Below are 24591 nucleotides of genomic sequence, written 5' to 3' on the forward strand. Positions count from 1 at the left end.
GATTTTGTCTGGTTTAGAGTCACAGACTTGATTCAAGCTCTTAAAACTCTCAGTTTATGCTTAAAGTAAAGAAAAGATCACAACTGATATACCCATAATATCTCAATTGTTTCTCCTAGACAGCAATGAGATTAAATTGAGAGCAAATGTGGAATTTTGCAGAAGCCTCAAGAACAAAGCCTATTAATTCCGCATGTATCTCCTCTAGGGTTTCAGAAAACATCTCAGCAAATTTTCTCATATGTGTCAAGATACCAAAGTCTGCTATCGAAAGTTAAATAAAAAGAGATAACAACTTGAAGTGAAGCATTTCTCTTTTCAAGATAACAATGCTATCCACATTACTGAACAGCTCATACATATTCATACTATTTGTCAAATTGTCTAATTTCTGTCTATTTTTAGTTATCCAGTGGAATTTTAGGAGAAACATCTGAGATAAAAAATGAAACATTAGAGAGATCTCTAGTCTCCTGAACTACAAAAGTGCAAACTCTGAACAACAACATTTTGCTCTCAGTGAGATCTTTTTTTAACAGTTCTTTATCTGCCTCTGCCCCAGAGCAGATGGGCGGTGGGTGGCAGTGAGGTCACGTCCTGGGGTAAGGGCTGTGGTCGAAGCTGGAATAACAACAGGATCAAACTTCCATCTAGAAGAGGCTCACCTGGAGTCTTCACTGATGTCTTAATGTTCTTGTTATGGATCAAGTTCAATCTTAGAAAAGGTAGGTTTGGTTTTGCTTTTACACTTCTATGGGTCATGTGATGTGGTGGTTTCAAATTTGGGCTGCTATCTTAAAGGTTGTAGGATCATATTCTGCAATTGGTGATCCCTTATGCACTGAACTAAAAGCTGCTTCAGGGCATTTGTGTGTGTAAGGGGTTGACAGACAAAAACTTTGCTGTGAAAAATTCACAAATCAGACTGGTCCAGTTGAGCAAGATTTTACACTTCTTGATGTTCAACTTTTGGAGCTATGCATTATAAAATAAAGAATCACAATTAAAATAACATGTGGTGGATGATAATTAAGAATAACATGCAATATTATTTACACATCTACACCAACACAAAGAAATCTGAATTTCAAACTGCAAACTATTTTTACCGTGGTGACGAGTGTTAGGGTCATTTCATGTTCAGGTTCATGTAAACATCTAATAGATGGACATAGTTGACCCTTACTCCACATTTTGCAGTTTTTCAGCATCTCACGCAGGAGTGCCACATTTTTACAAAGTGTCACTGTCAAGTTTAAAAGACCTAAAAAAAGTAAAAGTAAAAAAAAAACCTGTCTCGAAACACATACGGTCTGTTTCATTCATTGCGGAGAACATGTTCAGTTAGAGCGGTCTTAAAGTCCCTTTCAAGGAACAATCCCAGGCAGCTATTTAAGAGATTCTTTTATACTGAGATACCAACCTCTGCGGCTTTACCATAGGAGAGAGTGTAACGGTCAACTAGGTGTTCCTATTTCTCTCATTCATTTTAATACAAACGCTCCATCTTGGGCGAACCAGTCTCTGACGGCCTTTAATACTGTACGTTTATTGCAAGTTGCTTTGGATAAAAGTATCTGACTCTGCTACATGACTTCTTACTTACTATACTAAATGTAGGTGTGGACAAGTCCCTGTGCAGTGTAGCTGATGGAGTTGTACCTGGAAGTGAACAATAGGAAGGCATGATCAGAAATCCAGCTCATCCAGACAAGAGCTACAATAACGAGTCACATGTGAATTATCTTAATTATTTGCTGACCAAAGGCAAAATCTTTTCACAGAAACTTTCTCATTACTTGATTGCAGTTTATGTTTATTTGTTTTTTGCTTTTAATTTGGCAGAATATGTTGGTGGTCCATTCAAGTTGCTGCTTGTCAGAGTATTCTACTGGAGTTCCTGAAGTTTGATCTGGAAAATGATGCATTGTGTCAAAGTGACTATCTGACTGTTTATGTGGATGAAGAAAAATGAATAGGTGAGAAGGAGAAACAGTAAGACAATGAGGAGAATTCAAAATATGTACATTCTTTCCTTCTGACATGGAATCTCAATAATTGTTGGTTTTATTGTGTGTCATGCACACAAAACACTTGCGGTACTAATACTGTAAATATCTGAGCCTGAGTTTGTAATAACAAGTTGTTTTGCTGTTGTATTAAAGGGGTCATAACACGAGGAATCCAATTTTTCTTAATCTTTTGACATATAAGGGGTCATTGTACTCAGAAACTCCTCCTTACTGCAAAAAGAGCATTTGCTGAAACCGAGCTGCCAAAACGACTCATTCTCTACTTCCTCCACATTGTGATGTCACACTGTAATAGACATTTGCATCTGACCGCCTCCACAACAACACATCATCGCCTGCTTTACCTTGTCACTTCTGTTGCCCCGCCCAGTAGCGGTGAGCAGTGAGATGACAAGAAGAGAGCGGGTCAGTCAAGAGCAGAGACCCAAGCATAACAGCGGCCGTTCACTGTCAAGTCTTAAAGGAGAAGCAGTTTCTGACAGAGGGACAGAATGAGGGTGGAAAATTATCATGTTTTACAAATATGTGACAAATAGTTTTTGTGCAAAACAAACTTTACTAATATTATATGTGAATGTCAAGGAACATAATCAAATAATAATAAAAGGCATGTCATGACCCATTTAAATGAATGTTCTGTCATTCACTCACTATGGGGGCTTTCATTTTTGGGTGTTACTATCCCTTTAACTTTAGCTATTTTGCAAAGTGTCTCAGAACAGTCTGAATGCAAGATTATATTACCTGTTAAAACTTACTGTATAGTAATGCTTATGTTTCATCTGAGTGTGTTCTAACTTCGGACCTCATTCACTAGGGAGATTCTGTAGCAGTCAACATCTGTCTCTGATTCTTATTAATGGTTCCCACAGTGTCACAGTTCAGATTGTGTCCGATGTAAGCAGTACAGGAACTGGATTCACCATGCAGTTCAGCGGTGTTGGGGAGGACTATAGTTTTGGTGAGTTGAATTTGTCAGTCTAGTTCCTCCTGCTCTTGGTTTGTTGTACCCATCAGACTCTGAAAAAGTCATTTCACCTAAGGAGGCATGCTGTTGTTTACCAGCATTACCTCATTTACACGTTTGTGTATCCATTTAATTTCATTATTTGAATTTTTTTTTTACCCTAATTGTGCTCTCTCAGGTTGTGCCCAACTGTTGCTTGTTTGATCTGTTTGATCTGATCTTGTTTGATCTGTCACCTAGTCGGCATGGTATGTTCAATTCCCTAAATCGCTTGATTGGTAAAGAGAAGTAATTTTCCCCCAGTAGAATTCTGTATTCACACTGCAACCACACAGACAGGGCTCTCAGAGAGCTTATCTCAAAGGGACTGTGTCCATAGTTACATGTCTGGCAGGGGGCCCTCTACCAGCAGCAAGTTCGGAAAAGGTACGAGCCAGGTTCAAATCACCACCCTGCTCCCCTCAGTCTGACCCTTGCCACACAGAAATGCGACACCATGCTGCAATGTCGCCCACCGGGCTCCATTCCGTCAGTTTCTCCTTTCGTGTTTGTGCAGGAACTGAATGTGGAACAATAGTGCTGTTACAGCCCCAAGGGGGTGTGCAAAGCCCCACCTACCCACAACCCTACAGCAACAACACCCTATGCGGCTGGGTCATCTATGCCCCAGAGGGCCACCTAGTCAAGGTAAAAACCTGTCTAGCAGTCTGTACTCCGTTATGGCGCAGTCCATGACTGGCATCTCTTGTCTGTCCTGTTGTGACCCGTCTGTCCGGTCATGAATGCATGCATGCAGTGAGATTAGAGGCTCTGATGTGATCGGTTTCACTGCTAGAGAGAACGTGATACTCAATTAGACTCCAAAAAGTGACGTCATGACGTCAACACACAGTCATTCTAATGTTACGCCATGTAACACTGGTTGTTACTTTATAGTTCCAAAAATAATTTTGCATTGTATCTTACCATAAACCTTCTCAAGTAGCCATAATTGAATGTACAGTACAGTATAGTATCAATCATATAACACCATTTGCTAAAAGTAATAACAATAGTATGACCTTACTTTGTATCTTAAAGCTTGAATTTGATGACTTTGAGCTTGAGGAATTAGAGAACTGCAAATATGATTCACTCACAGTTTATTATATATTGATGGGGAGGATGAAATAGGTAGGTACAAACGTGTTTGAGTCTCTGAGAATATAAATATTGCATTTTTACAGTTTGGCGTGTTAGAGTGTGTTACAGTCAGACTAGTATTTGTTCCACACCTTGATGAAATTGCAGTGCAGCATTATGGGAAATGTAGTTCTCAAGGTAGTACAAACGTGTGTTTGAGTCACTGAGAATGTAAAATTGCATTGTTACATTTTAGTGTGTTAGAATGTGTTACAGTCTGGCTAATATTAGTTACACAACTTGACAATATTGCATGATGTGATGCATTGTGGGAAATGTAGTTCTTAAGTCGATTTTGTGTGTTTTTTGTGGTTGTATGCATCAGGAGCCCCCCTCCAGCTGTTCTCAGCTATGGTTGTGTAATGATTCTGCAGTTCACCACAGACAGCACTGTGTGCACTGCTATTTAATGCCTCGGTGTCTTTCATCAGCGAAAAAGGTGAGAATTTCAACATGTGCAAAGAAATACAGACTGCAGGTGTTAACCTGCCCCACATATACAAATAGTACTATGCCACAATGTAAACACACTCTCTTACTCATTATTTGCACTGTTCCCAAAGGTCAACAATAAAGTTGTCAAATCATGTTGCATTTTGCAGTCTATACATGCATTCCTGTATACATTTTACTAGGTAAAATGCTATGCTAGAATAGAATAGAATAGAATAGAATTGTAAATATATAGGTGTAACATGGGGAAGTTGTCACAAGGGCGATATCTCTGTAACTGTAATGTTTTCAGTCAAAAGTCTCAAATGTGTCTTTTTCTCTAGCAGTTGTTTTGTTGTTGTTGTTTTTTCACTAGTCATGTTGGTTTTAAATATCTAGTTCACCTAGTTCCTAATTCTATCCTCCAAACTAATATTCCAACACCATCATTTTTTATTATTTTTTTTGGTAGAAGCTGTTGGGTAAACAAGTGAACACGATAAAACCACACTGGCAAACATTCACGCAATAGTCTCAAACTATATTATGAAGGTGCATTTTAACCAAAAGTTTAAACTGTGTTCTTTGGACAAAGACAATTTTCCTAATTGTCAGTTTGGGGCAAGTTGTCACACACACACACACACACACACACACATATATATATATATATATATCACACACACCAGTATTATTTTTTTTAAATATTTTTACAAAAAACAAAAAAATAAAGTATTCTTGAAATATTCTCGAAGTCTTTCATTAACACCACAGACTTTTACTGTGTGAAATTGCATCATAAATGATATGATGTTTAATGTTACATTTCCTCATAGATCTCAGAGAGACGGCATATGAAGATCAGGGGGAGGAATTAGATGATGACAGCAATGTTGTCTCAACACATTTACAGGCTGGTTTGTCCTGCACACACTTGCCTTTGTCTTTTTGTTGTCTTGGCCTGTTCTCCACTACAGTGTTTTGAGGCAGGTTTCTTGTCTCAAAGGCCCTAGAACTATGTATGGAATTCAAACAGAATCAAAAATTTGTAAAATGAGCTAGCATACACATATTGAGTTCACAAATAACAATGCATGTATCTCTGTACACAGGTTTGGGAGGGTTACTTTTGAAATGTATTCCACTACAGATTACAGAATACATGCTGTAAAATGTAATTTGTAACTTATTTCGTTAGATTACTCAAGGTCAGTAACGTATTCTAAATACTTTGGATTACTTCTTCAGCACTGGTGGATTGTTTTCACTTGTTTTGACTATAAAAACTCTGCCAGTACAGTAAAACAAAATACACATGTTAAAAATACATTCTCTGAAAAACCTAAATATCTTATGCAGTGTTGTTTCTAAAACAAGATAAATCTAACTGATCTTGTTTTAAGGATTTTGAGATATTTTTACAGGAAAACAATACAAACGTTATTATCAAGAATACGATTTTTGCCCTAATATCAAAGGTCTTACTAGAAAAAAAGAAATTATGATCCAACGTGAATTTTCTTGATAAAAAAATATGATCGTGTCTGGGAACGTGCATGTAAAATGGCTAGAAATAGCATTTTAGCTTAGCGTAAAGCTGACAATTTACACAAGGTTTATTTCTATTTCTTCTGCGTCACGTGAGCATTGACCTGGGTGACGCCGGTCAACATTGCAGTGAGGCAATCATCCAATCAACATGGATTCTTACTGCTGCACACTGTGTCTATGACCTGTGAGTAACCAACATGCAATTTGCAGTTAAGACTGTTCCCCGTGCCATGTAAATTAATTCACGTTGAACAATTTAAAGATGGCATGTGTCTACGTTTTTGATGTTAAAATACTTCCTCATATTCCATCAGACAACTAAAAGTAAGCCATCTGTGGCTTTGTGGTGCCATCAAAACATGCTCTGTTTGTTTAAACATCCCGACCAGCCTGACGCGACAACATTGGCTCAACTTATGGCTTGAGTTTGGGGCGACACCATTTTTTCCGACTAATGGAAGAGGGGGGAGTGTTTGGGAAAACTGTTTAAAGACAATCCTTATTTCTGCAACTCTGTTTGTTGACACTAGGGGCAAAGTACATAAGAAACAGCACAGTAAGTTGGTAAAAACTATTTTTTTTTTGAAGAGTGTCAATTTCTTTGCAGGAAAGAGAGATTTTTAAGCATCAAGACAGGAGGCTCAAAGCATTATTTTATTTATTTTTTTTTTTTTTACACAACCTGATTTACACAAACAGGACATGCTCCTGGGTCAACATTTTTTGTTGGTCCTGGAACAATATTCCTACAGTATCAGTGGATCATAGCTCTTGCCCTAAATTTACAACTATCACTAAAATCAGATAAGCAAATTCAATAATTGCTTGATGGGAATGTTGATCCAACAACATCTTTACTTAAATCATGTTTAGCAGATAATATAATTTCTCTTGTGTCTTAAAAGAATAGTCCATCCAAAAAGTGTACATTTACTCAAACTCATATTATTGCAAAACTGTAGGACTTTCTTTCTTCAGTGAATTTTTAAAGACTCCTGGTCAGTGTTTTCATGCAGTTGCAATGAGTGGGGACTTGAGCTTTCAAGTTGCAAAAAGGATGAAAAAGCAGCATAAAAGTACAATAAAAGTGGTTAATATGACTCATGTGCTATATTGCAAGTCTTCTGAATCCATTTGACAACTTTGGGTGAGAAACAGATTCAGTTTAATCATTATTCACTGAAAATGTTTACATCTGCCCTAACTCTCCTAGTGTCTGATTTGTGAATGATTTGTTCAGACTGTTTTGTGAACCAGATTAACTGTTTTATTAAAAAAATCAGACTCAGCAAGTCTGGTTCACAAATCAGACATTGCTGCTTCTCTCAAGAACGTGCCATGGACTTGAGCTTTCAAGTCTAAGAATATCTGTGCTGGAAAGAACGGTGTGTGAACAATGCAATGGACATGGATTGATATCTGTTATGTAATGTGCTGGACTGACTGAGATGGACAGAGAGATATCATGCATGGTGAGGAGCCCTAAACTGCTCAAAAGAACACCGCGATGGGAGAAAGGTGCCCGTTGTTTCTGACAGGCTACTCTGCTTTACAGGCTCCATTTGGTTAGGATTAGGGTGGGGGTGGGGTTAGGGCGTCTGCTGCCTGCCAGGCACAAACCGTGGCACCTTTGTACAATGGGAAAAGAACAACTTTTTTTAACAGTAGGGAATGTAATTGAAGAAATTCTGCCCTCTAGTGGGTAAGTTTAGAAATGGCTCTTAAAAAAATTTGTGCACACCCCTATATCACTCAAATAACACCCATGGATAGTTCACACAAAATTTTAATTTTTTTCCACCAATCATTCACCGCTATGTTGTTGAATATAAAATCTTACACTTGTTTGTTTGCACTGAGAATTTTATAAAATGCTGCGTAGTCACATACATCTCATTTATGTGTGTGTATAGTATTTACATTACTTTGTCAGTGGTGACCAGGAGAAAGCTAGAAAGAGAGCAGGCATAATGTTTTTTGGAATATTATTTCTGGTTTCAACCTTCTGACCATTTCACAGACTTTCTTTCAATCTTTTTCTTTCTTTCAAACTTTCTTTCCTTCAAACTTTCAATCTTTCAATCTTTCTTTTGAATTTTCTTTCTTTCGAAACCTTGACAAAAACACAGACTCCAATAAAAATATTTTGAAACTGTAAAGTTTCTGAAACTTTTTTCACAGAAAACTGAAACTTTTCTTTTTTGATAAATAATTGCTGTTCAGTTTCGCTCTTTCTTTCCAACTTTGTTGCTTTTAAACTTTTTCTTTCTTTCAACTTTTCTTCTGAACTTATTTCAAACCTTTTTACAAACTTTCGACATTTAAAACGTTCTTTCACTACAACCGTGCTTAAATAAGTGCTGTTCAGTTTGACCTTGTGGCTTGTTTTGAGGGATTCCTTGACCCAACCCTCAGAGTGTGTGATCAGGCAGTGAGGTGATCCCACACCATTCACAGACACACATCAAGAGCCAGACACAATCCTCTTTCAAAGCCTGTGCATATGAATCATTTATTCCTATTGGCTGGGACCCATGAGGGGCCCACTCCAGTTGCTGAATTGTATTAACTCCACCTACTCTATGGACACACCCCCTGGCCTTGGTGCAAAGGTTGGTATGTAGAAATGAGATGAACTGAGTATGAAAAACTTCTACCTCACACACAGTGAACCCTGACAATATTAACTGATAAAGTACATTGAGGAAAAGATTACAGCATGGATCAAGTTCTAGTGAGTATTTATTTTTCCTTATGCATTGACATTCACAACTTCCCTGTTTTCTTCACAGTGCTTTGCAAAAAACAATTAGCACTTTCCCTTTCCTCCCTGTCAATTTCACACTTGTCTCTTCATTTTATTCTGGTTTGAATGACACAGCAGGGGAAAGAAGGTGAGAGGTGTTTACAGGCATATGCATATTATCAACTCAATGCTGAATGTAGCTCAATATGTCAAAAGCAGTTTATTGCTCTTGTGCACTTTTCAATATGCTGCATTTACAGTGAAAGTTGCTTCTGTCAAGTTTGTGCAAGTGTGTAGAGTGGCCCCAAGAAGTATTTGCACACTTACACATGAACTAACTTTGTGCATGTTCCACTAAGTATTACAACCAGAAAGTGTCCAAATACATTTTCTCCTAATTTTGAAAAGTATGCCATTTATGAAATGCTTGTGCTATATTTCATTAAAAAAAAAAATACAAATAAAAAAATGACACTTGGTTATATATTATGTTATCTAATGCAATGGTGTTCATATATTTTAAGTGTGGCTTAGATGTCCAAATACATTTTGGGGTCACATATGTAGTAGTAGTAATACTGTAAAATGTAGCTATATGAGATAATTTATGGAACTAAGAAAACATGTGTGTAATATAACATACGTATGTGTGTGTTGTGTGTTGCAGACAGCACCTGTATTAATTGGAATATCTATAGTAGTGATCACCGTACTGTTCCTCATCCTGAAGCCAGGAGGCTCTGAGGGAGGACAAAAGCAAAACAAGTTTCCAAAAACCTTGCAGGATCCCAATGTGAAATATCCATTGCGACTAACAGACAAAGAGGTCAGTCTTAGCAATAGCATCAAACTGCAGCTTTCATGATTCTGCATCATATACATTGTCTGCATTTACATTTTAATAACACTTGCAATATCATTGACAAGCATGGGGAAGATTTGGTAAAGTAAAATGTATTATGTAGTATGTACAGTATGTGTGTTTATGGATGTACTTTTTTTTTGTAAAGTTAATAGTTATTCTTGTGACTTCTACAGTTGAAATTATATTAATATGTATTCTCCTAGAAAGCAGCAATAATATTGCATCAAATCTCCTTTCTATTTGTTTTGCAACAGGAAATTACTCACGACACCAAAAAATTCCGCTTTGTTTTACCGTCCTCTTCTCATGTACTTGGTCTTCCTATCGGTATGACATTGTATCACTGTTTTATGACATCAGGAGTCACCTGACCTTGATATTTGACACTCTTGTATCTAAAGCAATAATATCACAATAAGAAGTTGTAACATGTTATGGCTCCTGTATTCGTTGTCATAGGTCAGCATGTTTACCTGTCTGCAAAGGTGAATGGGAGCCTGGTTATCCGAGCATACACACCTGTGTCAAGCGATGAAGACCAGGGATACGTTGATCTAGTTGTAAAGGTAATACACAATACACCATTTTGTAGTTGCTAATGACTCTTCAAGGGATAGTTCAACCAAATGTCACTCCAAACCCCTATAATTTTTGTTGGTGGAACACAAAAGGAGTATTTATGATGAAAGTTAGCCTTAGTTACCATTCACTTTTATTGCATGGAAAAAGATGCCAAACTTTTGTTTTTCACAGAAGACTTTCTTAGTCATTCAGGTTGAGCAAATGATGACAGAATTGTCATTTTGGGTGAACTCTTCCTTTATTTATATTGTGGTGTGGACAGATTATACAATAATATCCAGTAGTCAAACCTAGTCGTAATAACCAGCATGTTGATTGACCTGAATTAGCCAAAATTGGATCTGCTCCATATGCAACAAATAATTTTCTTCAATATCTCACATCAGGTGTACTTTAAAAACACCCACCCAAACTATCCGGATGGGGGCAAGATGTCTCAATATTTGAATGATATGAAGATTGGAGACACTATTGACTTCAGGGGGCCAAATGGGTTACTGGTATACAAAGGAAATGGTAAGCAAAAACTATAAATGGTTTGCAAATGGTTATTTAGAAAATTCAGTTAGTATTAATTATGAAGCATTGTTTTTATTGTATACATATTCACATATTATAAGCAATTTCCAAGTCTCTAGAAAGTGTCTTAGATGCTGAATTGCACTTAACCACTAGAGGGCAATGTCTTATTATTTAGAGATTGCTGGCTCTCCTTAAAGAGACAGTTCACCCAAATATGAATATTCTGTCATCATTTACTCACCTTCATGTTGTTCCAAACCTTTGTGGCTTTCTCTCTTCTGTGGAACATAAAAGGAGATGTTAGGCAGAATGACAGCCTCAGTCACCATTCACTTTCATTGCATCTTTTTTCCCCCTACAATGGAAGTGAATGGTGACTGCTGCTGTCAGTTCTCATCTCTTTTTGTGTTCTACAGAAGAAAGAAAGCCATTTGGGTTTAGAACAACATGAGGGAGGGTAAATGATGACAAAATGTCCATTTTTGGGTGAACTATCCTTTTATGACAAATGCGTGACAAGTATACACAATGCGTTATACTGTAAAATATTGTCTATTTGTACAATTATTTAGAAGAGATAGTAAGATAATAGATTTTCTTACTGATATTTGCAGGAAAATTTGCTATCCGACCTGATAAGAAATCGGAACCCAAAGTGCGGAAGTTTCGACACGTTGGCATGATTGCTGGTGGAACAGGTAATGATGGATGCATTATGGCACGATTCTAAGACTTTTTTTTTTTTTTTTTTTTGCTGTATGTTTCTAAGCATTTGTGCATTAAGCTAATGACCAATGCAGTTCATCAAAATATCAATTAATGATGAAATGTTCATGCTTTGCAGGCATAACCCCAATGCTGCAGTTGATTAGGAGCATAACAGCAGATCCAACTGACAACACCAAGTGCTCCCTTATATTCGCCAACCAAGTCAGTCACATCCATGATGAAATATTGAATATATAATCAACTGAATACAAAAAATAAGCTATTTAATACTGTAAAATGAAGCTCAATATGCACATGGAGATAAAAGAGATAGTTCGCCCCAAAAATTAAAATTTTGTCCTAATTTACTCACCCTCATGTCGTTCCAAATCCATATGATTGTCTTTATTCTGTGGTACACAAAAGATAAAGTTAAGCAGAATGTCTGAGCTGCTCTCTCCAAGTGTATGGAGACCAAAGGCTGTCAAAAAGAACAAAAAAGCACAATGAAAGCATTGTAAAAGTAGCACATACGACTCATGCACTATATTCCAAGTCTTCTGAAACCGTAAGATAGCTTTGTGTGAAGAAAAGACTGAAATTTAAGTAATTATTAACCGAAAATCTTGGTTAACAGCCATGTTTTTTGTAGTTTTTGTTTTCCACTTTCATTGCATGGAATAGAACAAGGAGGACTTACACAGAAGAAAGTCATATAGGTTTCAAAATGACATGATGATGAGAAAAGTATAACAGAATTGTCATTTTTGGGTGAACTATTCCTTTAAACAAATGTGTGATGTTTTTTAAAATGTTTACAGACATTTGAGGCATCATGCTAAACTTTCTCTTTGAATGTTACTTTCAAAGGGATTGTTAAGAGGTTTCATAGATACTGTACACTGTGTATTTGTTGTACTGCCAAAAAGCATATTCACACATTGTGAAAAGAAAACTGTAGCACTTTCCTTTAATGTTGCTTGACTGTGTTCTAAGACCTTGTGTTTAACTCCCACAGACTGAGAAGGACATATTGTTACGGAAAGAGCTGGAAGAAGTTCATCAAAATCACCCTGATAAACTCAATCTGTGGTACACACTGGACAAGCCCTCAGAAGGTACAAAATACTCTGTTTACCACTCCATATTGTGTGGTAAAGTAATATACCCCCCTAAAGCATAATGCTTTACAGTGTCTTTTGATTTCATTTAATATCATTTTCAGTGCTTTTTTATGATCATTTGACTGCCCTGCAGTAGAGACAGTTCTGATGATTTTCTGTTTCTGTGTTCTTGTGACAGGGTGGAAATACAGCAAAGGGTTTGTTGATGCTGACATGATAAAAGACCATCTTCCGCCTCCGGCCAGTGATGTGCTCATCGTGATGTGTGGCCCACCCCCCATGATCCAGTGTGCATGCCTGCCAAACCTTGACAAGCTAGGCTACAAAACAGAGAACAATTTTACATACTGAGTTTTTGGTCACCGATTAGTGGATCTGGCAAGCATGTATGTTCTATGGTTTACATCTTTGAGGCAAAATGTCACAATTAATGCCAGATGTAGTTTTAATAATAAATCATTTGTAATACATGTTTTGTTTTCTGTTTGTTCAGAATTAAAGCAGAAAAAGTTACCTTCCAGTTTTGATAAACCGATCCAGGCTGAGTTTAGCCCTTGAGTTGAAATGTTCTCTTTTAAAAACAGATTTTTAATGTGGTCTCAGACTTTTGAACCAACTGCACTTTGTTACATTAACCATATTAAAAGGAACATACCTGTTAAGGTTACTCAAAAAACCAGAGCTAGTTTCTTAGCAATTTGCAAAGCTATTTAAATAGTCCACTAAAACACACAGAACATCAATGACTTGTCAGCAAAAAACATCATTTATTCAGTTAGGTATTACTGAGACACAGAGAAACATCAGACACTAGTCATTATCCGTAAGTGGCCGTTCAGACCAAACGCGTTTTTGCACAAAAACAAAAACCGACGCAAGACAATGAATAGAACAGAACGCAGGTTTCTAACGTCATCTAAAAAATTCAGCACTCCTGCACGGGATGCAAAAAAACAAAAACAAACAAACAAACAACAACAACAAAAAACAGCGAGACGTGGGGCAACAGTCCAAGATGTCCATCTAGCTCATGTTTAGCAAAGAAAACCATTTGAAAAACAGCAAGATGCGGCAGCGAAGCAATGGTCAAACACGTATGTCTAGCTCATGTTTAACATAGAAAAACAATTGAAAAACAGTGCAACGCAATGGTCAAAGATGTCCGTCTAGTGTAGAAAAGCAATTAAACAACAGCGTGGACCGAAGCAAAATCGCGTTCTGTGTGAACAGCCTTTTAGAATACCTGGGAGAACAAGTACAAACAGCAGCATGTATACTCAGTGCTGCATTCAAAGTGTTACCAAGGGTTCTGCCCATTAGAATAAACTAATAAATCTGTAATAAATCTAGCAAGAGAATCTACTGCAACTTTAAGCTGTTAGGTGAATTTCACAAGCATGGTAAGAGGGTCATCACCCTCCTTGCCAACTACTGCTTGCAACATCCCGCTTGGAGTGGCGAAGCATTTGGCTCCTTTGAAGAAGTGATCAATAAAAACTTGATCAATCTGTACACATTTTCCAACAGCTGCATGCAGATTATTGCTCAGCAAGCCATAAATGTTCCCTTCGTCATTTTTGCGTCCAAAGAACATGAAAAGCGCGTAACAGTCTCTGCCAACGGAAGCACAGAATTCCACCATCCTCTCGGCTTGGGTCCTCAACACCACTTCCATCCCAGCCATTCGCATGATCTCTCTGTAGATATCTAAGGACAGTTCCTCAACGTTCCCTTCCGTTCTCTCTGGTAGATGAAAAACCTGGACTGCGATCTGAATTTTGGGGTTCTTGCTTGGCTGATCCAGCACAGCCCAGACCCAGCTGGCACCTAGGAGTATCTTCTGTTCTGGGGTCATGGCCGTGCAGTTGAAAATGTTGGTGAGATTCAGTTGGCTGCTGCGTTGGATGTAGGTCATCAGAAAGATCTCACTAAGGGCTGAAGAACTCGGGTGGAACTTGCTCTCTGGGTCACTGAAGAGCAGATATTCCTTTGTTCTGGATGAAGCAGCTTGGATGCAGTCACAGAAGAGAGGGATGAGGTCTGGTGAGGTGGTTTTGTTGGGTTTAAACCATAAGGTTCTAAAAAAGCTGGTTTTGGCTTCATACTGAAGATCTGTTTGGTTCATTCCAGGTTCAGGTCAAAGTGTCGTTTCCCTTATACACTGCAAAGATTGTAACATGATAACGATGATTACATTCAATATGACAACATTTACACTATTTTATGTTTCTTCAAATTTTGCTTTCAGTTAAGTCAATTGCGGCAAAATCAAGATGGAGATACTGACGTTGGTATTCTTCAACTCAAAAATAACTTTCTTAATTATTTTATAATTAATATGCAGGAATCTTTATATATGTAGCATACATAATTAATTTGTAACACTGCAGTACCATTTAAAATGAACTAGTTAAGGTGATTATAACTGTGAAAAAAAAAAAGGCAAAAACTTTTAAATTAACAGGATTTTATGTTCACTTTTGCTTCAAGATTCATGTCATTCTAACCTAAAGTTTTAATAAAAAAAATCCTTGATGTGTCAACTACTTATATATTCTGAAATAGTAACTAAACATAGTTTAAAAACCATTTATTGTTAACAGACACTGAAATGTAAAGTATTACCAGACAGAATAACTCACCAGTATTATTCTTTCCCTAGTGTTGGGTGAGAGTGAACCTGCGGTCAGGTCTTTCTTCTCCTCTTTGGAGTCCTATTAAGACAAGTGCTAATTTAAGCCTCAACCATAGCGTATGGACCTCCCAAAGACAGTGTTTGCCATTTGGGTCGTGGGACACATTGGTCAATAAAGAGATTTTCTTTTGGCTCATCATTCGTAGCAAAAAGCCCCCTATCCAAACAAGCCCCCTTTACTCTTTGGGTTGGATTAAAAGAATATACAGCAAGCAAACAACCATTTTGGCTTGACCAAACATACTGCTTTTACCATATCACACAGATTTGAAATAGATATAAGTAAAAAAGCCTAAGAGAACTATTTAAGTGTCGGGTAAATAAAGACTGCCACAAAATAAGTACCAAGGGATTTACTTGCATCCAGTTACAATGGCTACAAGAATACAACATCATACAGAATGAATACGCAGAGGTAGGTAGGTCAAATATCATCAAGACAATTTGACACAAAATAAGGGCTTTATCATTAACATATTCAACAAAATAATAAGCACAGGTACGTTAATGGCGCATTATAATCTCAAAACAAACAAAACAATTATTAGTAAAAAAAAAAAAAAAATATATATATATATATATATATATATATATATATATTGTCGTGTCTTGTGCTGGGTGGTGAAGAGGTAATATTGGCATCACCCTGTTGTAGCAGAAGCACACCACACCCACAATTGAGAATATGTGTGGTTAATACTGTGGTGTTACACAGTTTAGTCCTGAAGGCTGGACAGCTCAAAGCTGCAGGTATGGAGGGTTAGGCTGAAGTAGGTGAGAGGTGTGATTCCAGAATGTTCTCGATGGGAAGGTAAAGATAATATGGTGCAGTCCGATCATACTATGGCAGTTTGTCTGCATCTCATTCCTCTTAGTAGCTCATCTTGGCTCAGTAAGTACTGTAAGTGAGAGGAGGTGAGGGTGCTCGTATTAGCTTGAAGCTCAGCGCAAGAGTTAAACTTGTGACTTTTTCTTTTCTTATATGTACAACAGCTACGAGTTTCCACAAGATGTTTCAAAGCTTTTCTCTAACTTCTCTATGCAACAAGACAAACTACAAAAGGCCTGCCACTCAAATATTCAATTAAAATTTTACATTCCAAACTGATCTTAAAGGGATAGTATACCCAAAAAGGAACATTTTGTCATCATTTGCTCACCCTCATTCAAACTTTTTTTTTTTTTTTTCATGGAACACAACAGGAAATGTTAGACAGAATGTTAGCCTCAGTCACCAGGGGTGTCAAGTAATTGAGTAAAAATACTTAAATATTATTTTTTGGGATTTGTACTTTACTCGAGTGCAATTTAAACTGAATACTTGTACTTTTACTTAATTAAATTTCCAATATTTTTTTTTTTAATTTTTACCTTGAAAAGAACTCTAAATTTTTGAAGAACATTTTCTTTCGTCTTACTGGACTGAAGCCACCTTTTCACTGCATCCAATAAACAACAGATGACAGACCAGAGGTCAGTAATTTCATATGGAGTGTCACGCGGCAGCTGAGTGGAGTTCCAACTGATTTGAGCTCCGGGAATGTTGAAATATTTGTGCAACTAGACCATATGTGACCTCCCGACTCAATGTGATGTATTCATTCAAACCTATGAGCACGAAATGAGAAACACAGATGGTTTTTGTCCTAAACTTTATTCTAAATGCCTTCTTCTACAGATTGGACAGTTATGAAGTCAAAAATTATCATTCATGTTGCAAATATATATACCAAACAAAAGGCTTTTGTTATTAAATGTGTACATGTCATTTATTTCTACACTTGCCTTCATATTTAAATCATATCTATGAATTTCTACTCCCTATTAGCTGAATTGTTGTTGTTGTTATGCAGCTATTAATTACAATAATAACTATAAAACCAGCAATGATAATGATGATGATAATAATAATGGAATCTGAGTAAATATTAATTACAAATTGTATTTAATTCATCTATCTGCACAACAGCAAGGTTTGGTAGCAAACCTTAGAAAACAATTCACAAAACCAACATTACTAACTTTCTTCAAAGCTTATTTTTATTTTTTATCCTTCTATGTCTCAAGGGGCTGGGTGCTCTGACATCGCAATTCGTGACTGTGCCTTCTCCAATGCAATGGACATTGCGTGACTGTGGCCTTTTTGCAAAATAAAATTATGTGGTTCATTACACGTCTCAGGGAAGTTCTGAAGTGAAATGTCCACTGTGTGGTGCTAAAAGCGAGTGAAATGTTCTCCCGAACAGAGGTTAATGTTCTAACAAGATTTAAATCAACAAAACCAACCTCCCTACCCCAAACCTTAAACCTAATCGATAGCGTCATGAAAAGCAAATGTGACATGAAAAACACAATTTCCTTTTTTTGGGGGGGGGGGGGGGGGGGGGATTTTCTCCCTTTTTCTCCCCAATTTGGAATGCCCAATTCCCAATGCACTCTAAGTCTTCGTGGTGGAGTAGTGACTCACCTCAATCCGGGGTGGTGGAGGACAAATCTCAGTTGCCTCCGCGTCTAAGACAGTCAATCTGCGCATCTTATCACGTGGCTTGTTGAGCGTTACCTAGCGTGTGTGGAGGCTCACGCTATTTTCCACAGCATCCACGCACAACTCACCACGCGCCCCACTGAGAGCAAGAACCACATTATAGCGACCACAAGGAGGTTACCCCAACATAACTCTACCCACCCTAGCAACCAGGCCAACTGGTTGCTTAGGAAGCCTGACTGGAGTCACTCAGCACGCCCTGGATTCGAACTTGCCAGGTGTGGTAGTCAACGTCTTTACTTGCTGAGCTACCCAGGCCCCGAGAAACACAATTTCTGAAGCACACACGTCATTTTGTGACACTTTCGGCTCACGTATATCCTTGCATGCTCTTCAGGACTCGTACCCTTTATATTGCAAGTGCAACACTATCAGTTGAGCTACTGTGCAATTTGATCCCACTTAAACAAGCTGGTAAATGTAGTTGGTTATGCAAGGAAAGCAAGGAAAACATTAAAATAAGTCATGCGCTATAGTAAAAGTGTTTAGACGTCATAATATAGCATTGTGTGAAGAACAGAGAGAAAAGTGTTTATGATAATCTGATAATCTACCATTTTACTTGTTATTTGAGTGAAAGTTGAGTCTAGAGTCTAGTCTAGAGTTGTTGTAGCACTTTTAGAGTTTATTCCACCAGGAAATTGCCATGTTACATACAACAGGCCACATAAAAATTATTTTGCAAAAATGTAGTGTAGAAACATGATTATATGACCAGGTTGCGAAAGCCACTGGGGGAGAAACAGGACAGTTATCGGAGACAGTAATGACTTAACAAACCAATCGAATTTAACAACATCCTCTCTCACACAATCTCCTCTCTTATTTCATTCTAGCTAGGGAAAAAAAGTGACTTTTTACTGTGAATACTTTTTACTTTCACTCAAGTATGCTTTTGGCTAGATAACTGGACTTTTAATTGAGTAAAATTTCCACTCAGTATCCATACTTTCATTTAAGTATAATTTCTGAGTGCTTTATACACCCCTGTCAGTAACCATTCACTTTCATTGCATTTTTTTTTTTAGTGTTCCACAAAAGAAAGTGTTCAACCTCATCTTATAGAACGAAAGTTACTATAACTAAATTTTTGTAAACTGAGTTTTATGTGCCTAATCCTACGTTTTGTGGCAGTTTCCTGGTGAAATTAATAACAGAGGCGCTACAACACAGAACTACAACGGCTGATTATGACTTTATAAACACTTATTTTTCGCACTGTTACTCACACACCGCTTTGTTATGATACTGAAACACGTTTACTTTACTTTTTTTTTTTTTTACATTTTGACTTTAATTTTAATGCTTGTATTACAGACTCACCTACATTTACACACATATTTCTATGTGATTAGCTTCTACAGTAGCTAACCTGATAGAGTGTTGGACTTTGGAAGTCCGCAGTTCGAGACCAGTCATGCACGCAAGCTGACGCATAAGATGAGAGTGTCACAGAAGTGACACAAGATGACATGGTTGCTTCAGAAAATGTGCTTTTCGTTTCTCATTTTGTTTTTTGACACTATTGGTTAGGTTTAGGTGTTGGTTAAGGATGTCTGTTTTGTGTCTACCTCTCATTAGGGGAAGGGATTTGGGGTTAGGGAGGTACATTATACTCATTAAATTCATCTAATATTTACCTTAAAAACCCCATCTGATTACAACACCATTTCACTTGCTTTTGGCGCCCCTCGCTGGACATTTCACTGGGAAACTGCAGCCAAACGTGTAATAAGGCATGTAATTTCCTTTTGCAAAAATGTTGCATCGGTCATGTGATGTTCATAAGACCAGGTTAAAAGTTTTACAAGTGGAGCAACATGAGAGTGAGTAACCAATGACAGAATTTTCCTTTTTGGGTGAACTATTCCTTTAAAATTAGAAAACTGTTAAAAAATAATATAGTTGGAAATACATATCCCTGAGCTGACACTAAATTCTATATTCAATTATAGCAATAACTGGTTAATACACACAAGAGTTAAAAAAAGTTGCCAGTATCCACTTACCGTGAGGTTGTTAATTCCTTTTGATAAGGCCTCAATCTGCATGCCAGATTCTTTAACGTGCAGCATCTACAATGCCAAATACATCAAACAACTCTATATAAAAGTTTATTTTCAATTTTTGGTCACACATTGTATAACAATGTACATATTTAAGCACAACAACAGCCTGTAATTGCACATTATATTAATGTGTTTTTTTTTTTTTTTTTTTTAAGATCTACGCATTTCAATTTCATAATAAAATTCCATCAAATTGAATTGAGTAAACTTTAACAAAGTAAAAAAATAAAAAAAACCTTCATATTTAAACTTTTATTAATTTATTTTTGTTAAAATTCAATTTGATGGAATTTTGTTATGAAATTAAAATGTGTATATGAAAATAAAATAAAAAAGACAATTTAATTTTGAGCGTATAATTAATGTGTTTTTATTAATAGATAGGACATTAAGCAGAAGCAATGATAATAATGTTCAGGACGTTTTGGAGTAAAAGCAATGTGAAGATAAAATGTAAATTAGAATGTACCTGGACATATGCCCTTCCCCTAAAGTGCATGATCCTTTCCCGTCATACACTTCTTCACATTGTGAAAATGGGCGTTTGGTGGTAGTCAGATGCATGGATGACAGCCAGTTAGTTAGTAATGCTGGTAAATCATGCATGTCAATGTCTTTCTGCAAAGTTTGTGATTACAGACAGTTGCTTGACTTTGCAAGAGGATTAAGTCATGTACAGTATACAGCTGAGAAAACAATTATCAAGGAAAATGATGACAGAATGGTACAGTAAGGAGCTTTGCACAAGAGTGCAAAATTGTATAGATGGTATGTCAGGTTAAAGAAACGCGTCTCGAGACACTTGCGTTCTCAATTATGTTGTGAATTTTTACATGGGCTGTTTATCTTGTATCATCCAGTAAGCTGTCTGTGGAAGGGTTCCTATAATGCTCTTTCTATGTTCTGAAAAAACAACAACACCTTAATATCAAAATGATTAAGGAGGTTTATGTCACAATATTTTGGGTTTACAGTCCAAGAGACAAGGTGTCCTTTTTTAACTGAAGAGGCATGACATCTACCTATAAAAATAGTCTTGTGCATTTCATTGTAAGAAAATAACCACAAGTCAGGTCGGTCAGAATGCACTGAACATTTCAGAATTCAGAAGTATTCTGGATGTGTACTTAAAATTCACCAACATATAAATATACCATTAAATAAATCCCTAAAATACAGTACATTGTATGCAAATATTGCATCATATTATTGTACGTACTGTCTTTTAAAACAGTCCAAAGTAGGTGTAAGGTTATAAAAAATGTAATACTTGTTAGATAAATCTCTGATTATTTATTATATATATTTTTTAAGATTCATAAAAATGTATACAAAGTAATTTCGTTGAAAATATCCAACTGTCCATCACAGTTGAAGTGGCACCAGAGAGTATTTGAGACTAAACCCTTTTGCCTTGGTGAGATGAAGATGATGTCAGTAATACAGTACTAAACCCTTGGATCCAAATACATTTCATGCCCTCCACTGAGTGTCTTTCTGTAGTGTCCATACTTTTGCACGTAAATGAGGGATGCTGGGGTGTTAGATAATGGCACTGAAAGGAACCAGGGTGTCATTTAGAAGTTGGTGCGGTTGGTGGGATATGGGGGTTTTTTGGCAGCAAGCTCAACAGCGTCAGTTCTGTAAAGGTCCCACCTGCTCCCGTCTCTCTGGGTCCCTGTCAAAGATAGGGCTTAGGCCCCTGAAGCCGCTGTAGGGCCGGTTGGCCCCGTTAAGCAAGGCCTGGGTTTGGGATGCGTCCAGAGGGCAGATGTAGTCTGTAGAGTCGTCAGCACATTTCTTACGGTGCCCAAAAGTGGAGAAACCCATTTTACGAGGCTAAGGAAGAAATAAGATAAAATTTTATTTTTTTTTTTTTGTCATGATTCGGTTTGCAGGGTCCCCACCCTTTTTTTACCAATTACTTTCCATGACCTTTTAAGGCATTTGTGATTTCTGGATACAGATTTGAAAACTGATTTGCTAATGAATCAGACTGATTTGTGAACCATTTCGACTAATTCATTGAAAAGAACTGACTCAAAAGAACTAATCAGACATCAATATGGCTTACTTTTTTACTCTACACAAGAACAATATCTTGTTCATGAAATATTTCAGAGCAGAAAATCACTATAACATTTTTTTGAATGTTGAAATTTTAATATAAATAATGCATTATTGTAGTAGCTACATTTTTACATTGCTTTGCAGTTGCTAAGGTGTTCTAAGTGGTTAATAGTGTGTTGCTTTGTGGTTCCTATGGTGTTCTAGGTGGTTGCTTTATTAAGTACTTAAGAATTTAAGTTTTTTCGAAACCGCTAACCCTAAGTATGAGCAATAGTAATAATAATGCTTGCATTGCAAAGCATTCATACATTTTACACCCCTAGTGCTGATGTTGAACCATCATAGTTAAAAGTAACTCTTTTACTCCGAATAGCACTCAAAGGTGAGACACTAGGACAGCATTATAAGATCCTATGTCCTCCCTTGCTGAAAGAATTTATCTCTCTGGAGAAGCAATGTATTAAACATACACATTCTATTTCTCTTATCAAGAAAAAATGAATGGATGGCTAAACACCCTAAATCTAGACTGTGAACTAAATGTTTCCTCTAAAGCTTCATTGTGCTTAGTAAGTGCATTATAAAGAAGGACCATTCGCTCAGCACATTTCTTCTTTTGCCTAAGCAAAATCTAAGCGTAAAAATGCATATGCTGCATCGACTAAGATTAAATGCAAAAGTGTCTATTTGTATGTGTTATATTTGTGTGTCTAAGGGCTTCCAAGTTAAGTCTGAGGTGTAAGGTTGGCATGTATTAAGGTTTTTTTTAAAGATTTGGTCAGCGAATATAAACACACCCTTTTATGTGGACAAATTTTGAGTTAATTGATTTGATAAGGATTTCTTACCCTGACTTTTGCTGTTGTGGTGAGTGGTGTGTAGTTTGATGATTCCATGTACTCTCGTTTCTCTTGTTGAGCCTGAGAGCCCACCAACGTGTTGTAGTTGGTTGCCAGGTGCCTCCTCAAAAGGGTCTTCTGAGGTGGGATATTCAGGAGCAAAGCAAGGGTATCTGCATTAAAACGAGGCTCCAGAATCTGGAAAAAAGAGACAAGATTTAAGCCTAAAATATATAATTTAATTATATAAGGAATAGTTCACCCAAAAATGAAAATTCTCTCATCATTTACTCACCCTCATGCCATCCCAGATGTGTATGACTTTCTTTCTTCTGCCGAACACAAATGAAGATTTTTAGAGGAATATCTCAGCTCTGTAGGTCCTCACAATGCAAGTGAATGGTGCCAGAACTTTGAAGCCCCAAAAAGCACATAAAGGCAGCATAAAGGTAATCCATAAAACTCCAGTGGTTAAATTCATATCTTCAGAAGCTATATAAAAGGTTTGGGTGAGAAACAGATCAATATTTAAGTCCATTTTTTACTATAATCTCCACTTTTGACCAGTAGGTGGCAATATGTACAAATAATCGAATCGCCAAAAAACAAAAGAAGAAGAAAAAGCGGAAGTGAAAGTGGAGATTTATAGTAAAAAAGGACTTGAAATTTGATCTGTTTCTCACCCACACCTATCATATCGCTTCTGAAGATAACGATTTAACCACTGGAGTCGTATGGATTACTTTTATGCTGCCTTTATGTGATTTTTTGGAACTTCAAAGTGCTAGCCACCATTCACTTGCATTGAATGGACCCACAGAGCTGAGATATTCTCCTAAAAATAATCACATGTGTTCTACAGAAGAAAGTCAAACACACCTGGGATGGCATGAGGATGAGTAAATCATGAGAGAATTTTCATCTTTGGGTGAACGATTCCTTTAAAGTTATTTGGTCATTTCTCAACATCTCATAGATTTCATGTTCTGAAACAAGCAACAAATCTCATGGTATAAAATAATCACAAGTATGCAGGCAAAAAGAGTGAGTAAAGCCTAATGGTCAAAGAATCAGACATGTAGTTCACACAAAAAGGAAAATTCTGTCATTATTTTTAACCTGTTTGCTGTTATTCTTTCTATGTAACATCAAATTTAATATCATATGTCTTTATAAGTCTTGGAATATAGCACAGGTGACAGGTGCTTTAATAGCACTTTCCCTATCTGTCACTCTCTCGACATTGTGTCGATGTAGTGACACTAGGGGTCATTCTTGGGAGCCCTAAACACCTTTGATCTTTGAAAAAAGGCCAATGCGAATTGGCAGGTGGAATTTGCATGCCACTCCCCCGGACATATGGGTATAAAAGGAGCTGGTATGCAACCACTCATTCAGATTTTCTCTTCGGAGCCGAGCGGTTCTATTCATTGAAGCTGAATTCATCCACGAGTTCATTCACCTCATCTGCTGGATTTTACGGTGCATTTCAGCAGCTTCTCCCCCTCTGCACCCGTGGAGTGCAGAGAACGACCCTGGGCACTTCGGCATAATAACAAAAAGAGTATATTCTAAAAAGAGTATATTATAATTCTAAAAGAGCGGCACACATGGAACATCTTTTTAAAGACTTTCCGTTTGTGTGTTATTCCTGGTTGCGG

The 24591-nt window shown here is 37.1% G+C and overlaps 4 protein-coding genes across 7 annotated transcripts in view; 2 read left to right on the top strand and 2 right to left on the bottom strand.

Annotated features, from left to right (window-relative positions):
- The first annotated feature begins 3383 nt into the window (after positions 1–3383).
- Positions 3384–5753, top strand: LOC127437356 (cubilin-like). Its single transcript, XM_051692182.1, has 4 exons — positions 3384–3426; positions 3557–3687; positions 4508–4621; positions 5451–5753. Exons 1-4 carry the CDS (start codon positions 3384–3386, stop codon positions 5490–5492), a joined length of 330 nt encoding a protein of 109 aa, XP_051548142.1. The 3' UTR covers positions 5493–5753.
- A 3013-nt stretch (positions 5754–8766) lies between these two features.
- Positions 8767–13182, top strand: LOC127437176 (NADH-cytochrome b5 reductase 2-like). The gene is made up of 9 exons (XM_051691927.1): positions 8767–8899; positions 9579–9737; positions 10031–10103; positions 10236–10342; positions 10745–10874; positions 11495–11578; positions 11725–11810; positions 12607–12706; positions 12891–13182. Exons 1-9 carry the CDS (start codon positions 8885–8887, stop codon positions 13061–13063), a joined length of 927 nt encoding a protein of 308 aa, XP_051547887.1. The 5' UTR covers positions 8767–8884; the 3' UTR covers positions 13064–13182.
- A 908-nt stretch (positions 13183–14090) lies between these two features.
- LOC127437357 (rab15 effector protein-like) lies at positions 14091–14837 on the bottom strand. Its single transcript, XM_051692183.1, has one exon. It carries the CDS (start codon positions 14835–14837, stop codon positions 14091–14093), a length of 747 nt encoding a protein of 248 aa, XP_051548143.1.
- Positions 14714–24591, bottom strand: part of LOC127437169 (liprin-beta-2-like) — an 84862-nt gene continuing 74984 nt past the window's right edge. For 3 of the 4 annotated variants that reach the window (XM_051691913.1, XM_051691911.1, XM_051691910.1), the window contains 5 exons: positions 22940–23128; positions 21678–21860; positions 19962–20027; positions 15355–15426; positions 14714–14873 (listed from right to left, as the gene is read on the bottom strand). In XM_051691913.1, coding sequence (XP_051547873.1) covers positions 14850–14873; positions 15355–15426; positions 19962–20027; positions 21678–21860; positions 22940–23128 — 534 coding nt within the window. In that variant the 3' untranslated portion in view covers positions 14714–14849. Of the gene's footprint in view, positions 14874–15354; positions 15427–16235; positions 16307–19961; positions 20028–20490; positions 21861–22939; positions 23129–24591 lie in introns of those variants that run through there. The other variant, XR_007896542.1, reaches the window with a different exon arrangement.

Source organism: Myxocyprinus asiaticus, chromosome 48 (assembly GCF_019703515.2).
Source record: "Myxocyprinus asiaticus isolate MX2 ecotype Aquarium Trade chromosome 48, UBuf_Myxa_2, whole genome shotgun sequence".
NCBI classification, from domain to species: domain Eukaryota; kingdom Metazoa; phylum Chordata; class Actinopteri; order Cypriniformes; family Catostomidae; genus Myxocyprinus; species Myxocyprinus asiaticus.